Here is a 12138-nt window from a genome sequence, read left to right on the forward strand (position 1 = left end):
CGATAAATAATGCAGATACAATCGATGCAAATAAACAGCATCTGGAAATTCGGAATGAACATGCAAAATTGGAGCAATCGATCGCTATTGCGAAATGACTCTGGTTTATTTGATTATATTATAATGTAACGAAATTCCCGTGTAATTTAATCTACGATAAATTGCTAAATAAGATCGACGTGTCTAAGTATTAGCTAAGTAAGTAGCTATAGGAAGCTAGTTAATAATAAAAAAAAAGACGAACTTTCATTGTAATACTCATGAGAAAAATTTGCATACTGTAAGAAAATACAACAAAATTCCTATAAAAACATTTAATGGACGCAGCTCTGTTGAATCAAATTCGAAAAAAGAAAAGTTATATTCGTAAGAAAGGAATCGTAGAAATGATCGAGATAACACTTGCATAAGTTATTGATGAATTAGCTCTCAATGAAACTTTTCCCTCGACCAAACACGATATGACATCTGAGTTGTTCTTTCGCAGAAAATACATGTTCGATCTGTGAAAACATCGCGCTGCAACGTAATTAGAATTATTTACTGGTATACAGACGAGAACGGTGTGCATCCATTAAAAATATCAAACAGAAGAGACGTTTCAAAGCAGGTCCAGACGAGTGACTGAGGAAAACATTCGAGGATGTTTTTCAAAAGTTCATCCGGTTGTGCCAGTTACAAAATTATCCTGTAACGCGAACTCGAATCGATACTCCCAAAATTGCGAAGGGAGATGTTGGAAAGAAGAAACTGTTGAAAGGAACGAGACAAAAGATACGCGACGATATCACGGATAGATCGACGAGTGGAGTTGTTTCATGAATGGAATTTACATGGAAGCTAATTGGCGTTTGCTCGGTGGCTCCACACAGCCACGTTAATTACGGAATTAAGGAGACATCGTAAAGAGAGCTCGTTGAAATGACAAACGCGGTTCAAGAACTACGGTCTAAGTACATTTTACACTCGTCTCCGAGCCGAGGTTTCTCGCCCGGGGTAATTCGCATACCTATACCACGTGCTGGAATAAAAATAAAGCGCAGCCCCGTCGGTACGAGTCCGCCAACTATCACCCCGTGAATTCACAATAGTTGATTGTACTTTGATGTTCATACGTTCTATATATATATAAACATATATCTGTGATCGCGATTGAACATAACCACGCGACTTATAGTGCCGTTCACATTTCTTTTAAAATTTATGACATACAGACTATTTCGTTGTACGATAAATTTCAACGGAGTTTCGAAGAGAGAAAATGGTACAAGAGACACGCAAACACATTGGTCGTTAAAAGGAAAAATAGAAGAAGATGCTGCGATAACAAATCCGAAAAGGCAGGAAGGTGAGTAAAGAAAAAAGGAATTTATTTTTCCTTCTGTATTTAACGTCATTTCTAAATCAGAAATTTTCGTAATTTCGAAATTAAAGTGAATAGAAACAAATAAATCCCGCTTGTGCCGATCTTAATCCTTGCAAATGTAGATATGATATAATTTACTTTCAGAAAAACGGAAAATCCTTAAATAAAGAAATTATTTTATCTAAGAGATTCTCAATCCGAATGTTAACTTCGCTTGAATTCTACCAGCAGTTCGCCAAAACCTTATACATAAAATTTTTTAAAACGCTTAAAACTAAGAAATAGTAGCATGAATCAGAGCTTACATTATCTCTCTTGAAATTTCTTATCTTACGTTCCACGTGAACGGTTTCTGTGTAAGTACCGTTTCAAAGAAACGCTTCCATAGGACTAAGTTTAATCACAAAAGCAATCCTGCTTTCTGCATATTAAAACACTGCTCGAGGGCGAACTTAAAAGCCAAATGCTTTTGCTCGTGTTCCTGAGAATGTTCGACTATCACAAATAATCTCATAAATGGAAGGAACATCTTCTTTTAACGATGAAATATTCGAGAACACGGAGAGAAAGTTACAAGGATACCAAATTCTTTTTCCATGAATTATTCAAAAGAACCATTCTGTTACTTGCACCCGTGGTCGAATTGAACAAAGGAGAACATTGAAACGTAGTCAAAGGTTGCGGTTATGCAAATGAAAATGGCTCGGTTCGATCGTTACAGCAACTAATACTCCACAACGGATGGAATTCGTCATTTATTTTAACTATGTTTTACACTATCCGCCTAAAGTTGTTGTGGCGAATGTATATTCGAACTTTATTTAAACTTTCATTCTATATTGTATTTCATTTTGCGGTATCCAGTACCAAAGTAGAATTTATTTATTTTTTATTCATGTTGAGCAGTAAAGTAATATATAGAGAAATTGCGTAAACGCAATATTATTGAACGGACACGAATAAAGTTGTTGTTTCATCAGGTAATCATAAAAAGAAATTTTATGATTTGAAAAAAATATAGTTCATCATAACACTATAAAGTACTTGAATTTTTTCAAATTTGATAAAATCGTAGGATCCAGATAGAAGAAGAGAAATAGCAACAAAGAAAAGTATCGAGAAATTATTGAAATTCGTTTTCATAATCACAACATGAATTCAATGTGAATGTGAATTCATTAAAAAGAATTAGAATAGAAAAGAATAGAAAGAAATTACATATAAAATGTTGCGTCAACACAACTTTGCTTTTTCTTTCTACTTACATTTTTCAATTTTATTCCCATAAATTCAGATGAAACGTCCTCTGTTCTTCTCAAATGTAAATATACAATAAGATAACAGTGTGTTATGATCGTATTAAATAAATTTCTCATTTATATCAAAAGATGAAAAAATACGATTGAACGTTGCATCTGAAAAATTTATCGTCTTATAAAGAAGATAACAATCGTCAAAAAGGATTTAAAAGCCCGAAACGTGTCGAACTTTAATCGCCATAATTGTAATGAATCTTTTTATGCTTGGAAGTTCTCACTTTATGCACAATGGAGCTTATGTTTGACCTACAATGAAGACTCCCCTCTGCGGACATTGTGTTCGAACGTAGCATAGAAGCAGTAAAGAACTTTTTTAGGAACGAGTTACACGATACGATACGAATAAAAAACAAGAAATCAGATGTTACAATATCAAATGTATTTTCTGAACTCTTGTGTTTTCAGAGGAACCTTCTTCTGTGTTTTTGTACGTCCTGTTAAAATCAGATTTCAATATATCCATAGAACGTTAAAAAATACAAATTGAAAACTTTAAGAGCTGGCAGTGCGTAGTTCTACGTTTGATCAACGTAAAATCTATAATCAACTTTCTCAGAGTTTTATAATCAATAATTAACGTTTAAAATATTAGGTCCTTCTGTTCAACAAACTGTATAATATTTTTCAATTTTCCGCATTTAGATCTCAATTACATGTACTGAAATGTTATGTTGATTATAGTATTGTAAAACAATTAGTATATCCAAGTTTCCTCGTTAGCGATTCAATTCGCTTTAGATTATTAATATCTTTTTAACGGTTCTAATATAGATATTTCTCGTGAAATATTTCGCGATTACTTGGAGCAGTGAAACTCAAAAGGTAGCAATATATTGGCGGAGGCTCTCGAGACGCGATTGAAACCGCAATCGAGCTCGAATGGGTCTCGAATCCGGAGTAAACCCGTGAAAGAGAAAATAGACAAGTTTTCGGGTTGTAAACAGAGATTGCGAAAGAAACCTTAAAGAAGGATTTGGATCGATACGAAATGGGAACTTTCTACGGTGAAAGATGCAGAAAAGATAGGAAACAGACCCAAACAATGCTTCTAGTTGTTATGCGCGTGTAGTATGCGAGCATGGCACATATATACATCGAAGACTGACAGATAATTTTACACGGACGTATTGTGCGCGCCTGGGCTATGTCTACCTACCCTTATGTAAAAGTGAATGAGCATGAGAGGGTGGTGAAAGCTGAGGCAAGTACTATATACATATCGCGAAGTTGAATTAAAGCGAATGCCGAGCAAGAAGTTACGCCTTCTGTTAAATGAAATGAGGCACTGAGTGAGCTACTACTCTATTTTCGTGCGAACAAGTTACAGCCGTAACTTGTTTACCGGAAACGTTTGCTACGAGTGTTAAATTCGATATAACCATAGTACCCACGAGGAAGACGTTAGTTGCTTTCTGTAACGATTTTGAGATAGTTCTGAAAGTCTTGTTATGGATAGATTACTGTACTTTTATAACGTTATCAAACTATTAAAAATTTAAAGACAATATTGATTTAAAGATAGCACAGTTTTTCAACCAAATTTATTACACCAAATAGCTTAAAAGTATTGATTCTCCTTTAAACTTTTAATGCTTGTACTCTTAAAGTATAAAAGTTGGATACCGTAATTAATAACTATAACCTTAAGTTGGTACTTTGAAAATTAAAAAAGGAATAACCGGTCTATCGATTTTACACAAAGTACTGAAGTAAAGTAAAAAAACAATGAATCTATGCAAAATTCTCAGTTCTATAAAAATTAGATGTATAAAAGTCAAAAATGATCTTCGAATTGAACTATCAATCTATATTCTACCGACAGTCCAGAACCAAAATACTTTTATTGAAAACCGATATACCTACTTTCAAAATACATTTAAATCAAATTAATTAAACTCTGTAAACGTTTGAGTGTTGCAACAACGGTGAAAATATCTCAAACCGCATAAATCTGTGATAAATGTTTCGTGTTTTCGTTTTATCTTGTTTCAACTCAGTTAATTTTAACTTCGCAACTAGGTTTTCACTTTAACTTCTCTGTTAGAACAGTATCTTTTATTAAATTTGTTGCACCACCAACTTCTGTTAATAATGCAGGATTTATTCAACTTCAGGAACGCAAAATGCCCCAAGGAAGCATTCACTGGCAAGGGACGCAGAGAAGAGCCTGCGGTCCAGGAGCTCACTGGAATGTCCAGGTATATTTCAAACTTCCAACTAGAACCTCTAATTAATATTAATATTAATACATTAATATATATCGCTAAGAATTTATTCGAAACAAAATCACCTTCTATCATTTATAAATACGAAATTTACAACGTTACGTGTTAATTTTTTTTTGTAATTTATTACTTCATTGGACCTGCATCTTTTCAAAAATTTCTCTCCAGTATTAATATTATAGATATCGCAATATTTTTATTTATAAATGAATGAAAATAAGTTTTCGATCATAATGAATAAAATAGAATTTTATTGTATAATGTATGTTCAGTCATCGAATTACGTAAATGCTTTTTTTTATAGAAATAAAATTCATTCACTTTTGTTTGATCGATTATGTCGTGTTATAGATATATATCATATAAATAGAGCGTATATAGTAATATAGGCACGACTTGTGTATAAATTGGCGCAAAGTTGAGATATGCTGATACATATTTTCTAAGAATAAATATTAAACAAATGTAGAAATAAATAAATTTATTACGAAAATATCGAAGATATAAAACAGTGTAATAGAAAATACATAATGCCCTTCGTAAACTTAATAAAAGAAGTTTTGCAAAAGTAACCAATGTTTCTTATAATAAGATATTGAAATATAATTTGTGAGAGAATTGTTAAATTATTAACATATAATTCAATTAGGAATATTGTCGATTTAACTAATATTTATTATTATAGTATTATTATAATATATTATACAATTATAATTAATTTAATTGCAGTAGAACTTTGTTTATTCGAACATGGAGGACAAGGTTGTTGGGATAACAGACAAATTCCGATAATAAAGTTTCACTAGCTACTGCACTAATTCCTCTTATTAAGTCCGATAGCTGATAACCTTCGGACAACTGAGGTTCAACAACAATTCTGACCCAACATTCAGTTGGGTATCGAACGTGTATTACTTGAGAATATATGTTCATATAACTGTAAAGTACAATGGATCGTAGTTCGGATGATAGAGGCCCAGTTATGAGTTTATATAATTGACGCTAAATAATTATTTATGCGTATAAACGAGATCCGGATATATGAAGTTCTACTGTATATTATTATAACATTTATTATTGTATACATATAATAATAGTACTATAAGTATTAAGAAAATAAATATGTAAATACAATAGCACTATTACTAATTCAATATTTTTAAAAGCTTTTAAGTACTATATTTTTTATACAGGGCATTACGTTAAAAGTAGAATATAGAGTTATGATCCAAACGTTTTCTGTTTCAAACAAATATTCTTTTCTTATTTGTAACCATAAAAAATGTTGGCACAGTTCGACTATTAACTGAAATATTCAACAAGAAATACATTAATAAACATGAACAGTATGTCTTTCTCTTTGGAAGATTGTTACTTGAATAATCTTCATACACATATAATTTCAAAACTGAAACACGTATTTGATTTGCGATATTATTCCGTAGTATATGCAAACAGAAGCTCTCTTGTGCATATAAACTCGACTACGGTATCTATATTTGCAATACGAGAAGCAATACATTAACGAGGTAAGAATTTCGTGCAAATAAAAGTCGCAGTCTGTGTTCCCTAAAGCTCGATGAAATTATATTTTGTAAAGGAAAAAGTAATCCGAATAAGTTTTGTCGTGTTTTATATCTTTGATAATTAACACGTAGCTAAATAAACTTGAACATTAGATGAAGCATGCATTCGATAAGATTTTTCTCTTATATCAAAATTTAGTTTTACCAGATTTATGTTCTTTTTAGTACTTCTCTCACAATTTCCTCCAATTTTTAAATTATTACATAGAATCGATTTATACGTTTTAATTATTCGTGTTTATTATTTATTGTATTGTGTACTTTAAATCACACAGAGAAGATAATAAAATGTGACGAACGAATCGATGTGATCGTTTTAGCAGATCATAGAACTAGGTAAAGTGAAATGATGAAGCGTCGATGAATGTGCCCAGTAAGTTATTGGACATCGTCCAGGTTATTAACTGTTAACGAAAGCAATTAAATCGAATAGGTGGTGAGAGGCAAAGTGACAACGCGGTGTTTGTGGTACGCCTGCAAAGCTCTCGGAATTGGTCTACTACTAATGGTTTTAGGAGCTTGCATGGCGACCATAGGTGAGTAGATTTATGAAGACTAATAAATTTCAATTGATGTAATTATTACTACACATTATCTGAATAATTAGAGATAGTTGGTCGAAACAAATTAATCTTTATATAATATCACACATTCGTTTTAAAACTTCGTACTTATTAACGCTTTTGCTACGATAGATGTATATATGTATTCATTATATTATATTTATTTGCATTTATTATATTTATATTTATCTTATTATATTTACTTATATTTGTTGTATCATATTTTTTTATGTTTATATGATACGTTATAAATATTTATATGCATAATTTTCCTGTATTAAAAAATACTGTTTTAGTCTGTATACCAAAAACGCTTTGAGCTATGACGCTATAGTAGCGAAAGGGTTATGAAACAGTAAACAATCACGAGTGCCATCGTTGTTTCTTAAAATAGATGAAAAACAAAACACTAAGATAGCTGCATGGTATTGATTAATAATTTCCTGCTTGCTCAATGCGTGTAATTATTTTAAAACATCTGCATAAAGCAATACACAATTATACAGACATAATACATATATCACACGCGAATTTTTGATTACTGCTCAGTATGTGCAAAAAGAACACTAGGATATTACTAATCAAGAACCACGTCCAACTTATTTAACATTAACTAATAATATTGCGAATTATTAAGAGCACAAGTTGAGATTATATTATATTAATAAGCAAATATATTCATAATTCAAATAAAATGCCACATTTTACATACAAAGCCAGATAATGTATTGATATAGCTCCGTTTCTTTTTAAAAATAAAATTTAAAAAATCTGTATTTGTACATCGTACAGGATACTTCGCAGATCAACTGTCCGTGGCACAAGAAATCAGAGGTAATCTAACGATAAGAGTGAAGAATGAATCACGTGGATTCCATCTAAATAACCTCAGTTATGCTGGACCGATCGTAATGGGAGTAGGAGGTAATGATAACATTTTATAAAAACTTTTGAATGATATTATCCCCTGTTTAAATTCTATACGTCAAAAACTACGTCCCTGTTTCAAAACGACTATTTCAAACAGTTTTATTCTTCACAAGTATTTAATTTCAAATGCAAAGATAAACAAGTTTCAGCGAAATTACAAACTACGAATAAAATTATGTCAAAGAATATAAAATTTTTAATATATCGTTTAACAATTTATCAATCACAGCTATATATATCTCTAAAAAAGAATTATAAAAGACAAGTGATCTAGAATATTGTAGAATATGATAGCAAATGGGATAGATTATATATTGTTAAAACTTTAATATATTTAAATAATGTTTGATCGTGACTGAAACAATGCTTGTACATTGTACATAATATTAGTTTTTTGGAAAAAAGTGAAAAAAAATATTTGCCCCCAGAGAGATTTGAACTCTCGACCCCTGGTTTACAAGACCAGTGCTCTAACCCCTGAGCTATGGAGGCTTGACGATTACGAACGTCTTGAGAACTCCTTACATGATTCTTTATACATTTATTAAAAATGTATAAATTATATATAAAAACTTCGACACAAATTAATTATTATTTATGCAAATATAACATAATATAAAACAATTTCTCTTTAAATTTGAAATAATTAAATAACTTCTTCTTTAATATTTGTACACATATGAGTTATGATTAAAATTTAAATTTCCTACTTTGGAATTAATAAAATAACTATAACAAATTTTTATTTAAATTAAATAATTGTCTGTATTGATATGTATATGCAAGGTCATTACCAATATTGTCTCACAATTTTATTTAATATAAAATATGATACAAGTTGAAATATATTCCTAAATTAACACATATAAATGCTTCCTCTTGACATCCGACATTACGGATAAATGTTCCAAAGCCTTATCGCACCACTTAATCCATCTATTATCGCTTTGTTTTCCCATTCGCTTCACGAATTGATTTTTTTCTTCACAGAAGAATAATTTAAAAAGAACTAATTATCAGCATATTCTGTAACGTTCCTTTCAATTTTCGATCAAATCTAAAAAAATTTCTTCAATCATTCGAAGTGCGCTATGTTAATAAAAAATCACAATTAACTTTCTTTTTAACGTTGATAGTTAAGTATCATTAAGAACTACCGAATTAGGTATACAATTTTACTAAAGCGCGATCTACAAATAACACGATGAAATCTCACAGGTTTTATCGTAGTAGCAGCCTGTGTAATGACCTTCGAGGCTCGTGATAACGCTGCCAAAGTGGTGCCGGCCCGTTTTCGCTTTAATCAAACGTCGACAATAAAAAATACGAGAAATCAACGGAATCGTAGGTCTACATCTAGTCAAACAACCAAATGGGATCACCAACTCGGTGTGTTCAAAGTAAACAGAAGTCCAAGTCCAAGCATACACGAAGTCTCTAGGAAACAATTGACCGCGGAGTTCTTGCAATTCTCTAAAGAACTAAGCGAGAAACAGACTGGGCACTCGATTAAGAAAAGTCCCAGTGCACCAACGTTAATTGAGAAGAAATCACCTCGTAAAAGAACGCCAAAATACGCTGGATGCGCGTTATTAAATCCAGAATTGTTACAGAGGCATGCTCTTTCTGTTGATAATCCAAGCTACAGTCCTCATCAGGTATAACAAGAATATAATAGCCGTATATTCTTTGTTAATAAGCAATTAAACTCATAACAAAAATGACCCTTGTTCATATTTGTCTTTTGCCGGGACCTACGTGTACAATTTAACTTAATATTTTTAATATCTATAAATTGAAAAATTTTGACGAAGACCGTTTTTGTCATGAGAGTTTATTATAAGCATGGATATAGCTAACGTAACTTTTTGAATAGGTCAGCAGGGAAAGTTTGGATCAACAAAAAATGGGAGGCAGCCAAGTTTCAATGGCAATGGATTTGCACATTCCTAATAAAGGTCCAGTTACGTTGAAAGTTAAAGATAGATCGGATACTGCGAGACGTCATCAACTGCTTCGACAAACGAAAGTTGATTATGTCGAAGAAGTTGAGGAAGCAGTTAAATCTCCGACGGGTCGTGGTTATTCGCCTAAGTTATCAGGTCAGTTGGAAACTGTGAAGTAAAAAGATCAGCCGACAGTAATGAACTTTTTAATATTAACTAATCAAGGGCCAATCAAAGAAATAATGCGCAAATGCAATATTATTACGAAATATATTCGAATAATAAATACTTTCAAACATAAAAGCAATTTCTAAAAATAAAAGTATCATAATGCTATAAATACAAATAAATTCTTAGAATTCATTTTTATAATCAACATTGCAAATGAAATATCACATTCGCGTAACGTTGACTTGTAATAGATTTATGACATTTATTATGAATGTTCGGTTATTTTTCTTTGCAGGTGCCTACAGCAAATACCCAGACGATTTTGTACCGAGAAAAAGAAACTCGATAGACATAAGATTATTTGAGGAATTGACCGCGTCGAAAGATCTTACAAAAATATCCCCCAGAGACTTCCGCAAAATCTCCTCGCCGAGCTTCCATAAAATGTCATTTGACAAAGCTGGAAGCGAACGTAGAATTGAAAGAATGATGGGCCAACGTAAAGCTAGTCTGGAGTTCAGGAAGAGTCCCGATTTTCGCAGAGGGGATTATAGGTAACATTAAGAATTATTTAATAACATGTTTCGTATCGTACAAATACCAAAAGTTGTTACGGAACTTAGAAAACGAAACGAAGTTCAAAATGCACATTAAATGTTTATTAAAATAAACCTTTAAATTAAAACTTACAACAATACAATAAATTAAAACTTAATACAATTTTCATTTATTAAAAAAATATCCTTTCTATATTTTCTACCTAGTATTTTAGCATTTTTCGTCTTTGATGATCATCGCAGACTACCACGTGTTAATTTTATATCAAGTAAAAAATGAACAAAAGGGAGATTCTAAACTATTTAATGAATTTTTCCTAGAAAATTGTCAGTGGACAGATTCTCCATTGATTGCACAAAATACCTATCTGACGAGGTGGAAATGAGGTCAAGGGCAAGCAGTGGTGAAAATCTAAAACGACAACGACAAGCGAAACTGCACCATTCTAGGTCGGACGACAATAAGAGAGCATCTTTCGAGAAACAGCAGAAAGACGCGCAATCGAGCAGATACTCTTTGAACACGCAAGCTGTTATCGAAAGTGGCGGTTCCGAATCCGAGTTCAAGTACTTCACGGCAGCATCTCTCGACACTGAAGAAAGTCGAGCGGACAATTCTGACGATAGTCATGCGATCGATGTCGATGAACCTATCGCCGCGAATGTATCGTCCGATGGACCGACTGAAGTTGATGCCTTACTTGAGGAACCTGAATTAGAAAATGTCCCGGAGATAGAGATAGAAACGCCGAGGGACGAATTGGACGAGACTGAAACACGCAATGAAATTTCATTAATAACCGAAAATTTGATATATAATAATCAAGTATCGAAGGAACAAGAACAGAAAAAGAATATTCATAGCGATGATGCGATATTGCATGATTTTGTAAAAAGCAAAGGAACTACTTTGTACATAGAGGATGATGAAGTTTGAAGAAACGATACTCTCAATTAATGGACTAATTACCTATAAAAAAATAATTGGATTGAGAGATTTAAGAGATATACGATTACTTCGAATGATTGAAAGAAAAAAAGCTTCGCAACAGGTAAAAATGAGAAATGTAAAGGCTGACTGTGAAAAAATTTATACGAATGAATCCCCAAGTTTTGAGTGAGATAGGTTCGCATTTTCCACGTTAGATACACGTTTAGTAGGATATTGTGAAATTGTTTGTTGTAAAAGGTTGATACAGTCACTTGTTATTTGATAACATATTCCTTAGAAAGGTAAATATTCATAATATTGAATATGTAAGTTTAATGGAACATTGCGCGAGTTAGTAAAATTACAGCCACGTTTAGGCAAGATAAACTTACAAGTCTAGATATAGTTTTACGTGCAAGTTTGTTACGATCCTATTTTTACTTGTAATTTAAACAAAATTTGAATCAGGAATAAGTGTATTGACTATTAAAATTAGAATAATTGCTTTATGAAAGATAAATATTTTGCCTAATAATAATGAACT

The 12138-nt window shown here is 31.9% G+C and overlaps 1 protein-coding gene and 1 non-coding gene across 2 annotated transcripts; one reads left to right on the forward strand and one right to left on the reverse strand.

Annotated features, from left to right (window-relative positions):
* The first annotated feature begins 1219 nt into the window (after window positions 1–1219).
* LOC117207511 lies at window positions 1220–12138 on the forward strand. The gene is made up of 8 exons (XM_033447811.1): window positions 1220–1348; window positions 4800–4883; window positions 6930–7032; window positions 7852–7983; window positions 9208–9647; window positions 9866–10091; window positions 10402–10660; window positions 10985–12138. The coding sequence occupies exons 2-8, from the start codon at window positions 4809–4811 to the stop codon at window positions 11598–11600; spliced, it is 1851 nt and encodes a 616-aa protein (XP_033303702.1). The 5' UTR covers window positions 1220–1348; window positions 4800–4808; the 3' UTR covers window positions 11601–12138.
* Trnat-ugu lies at window positions 8409–8481 on the reverse strand. Its single transcript has one exon. It is a non-coding gene; the product is annotated as a tRNA-Thr (tRNA).

The sequence above is a fragment of the Bombus bifarius genome, unplaced genomic scaffold, assembly GCF_011952205.1.
Source record: "Bombus bifarius isolate JDL3187 unplaced genomic scaffold, Bbif_JDL3187 scf7180000008033, whole genome shotgun sequence".
In the NCBI taxonomy this organism is placed as follows: Eukaryota; Metazoa; Arthropoda; class Insecta; order Hymenoptera; family Apidae; genus Bombus; species Bombus bifarius.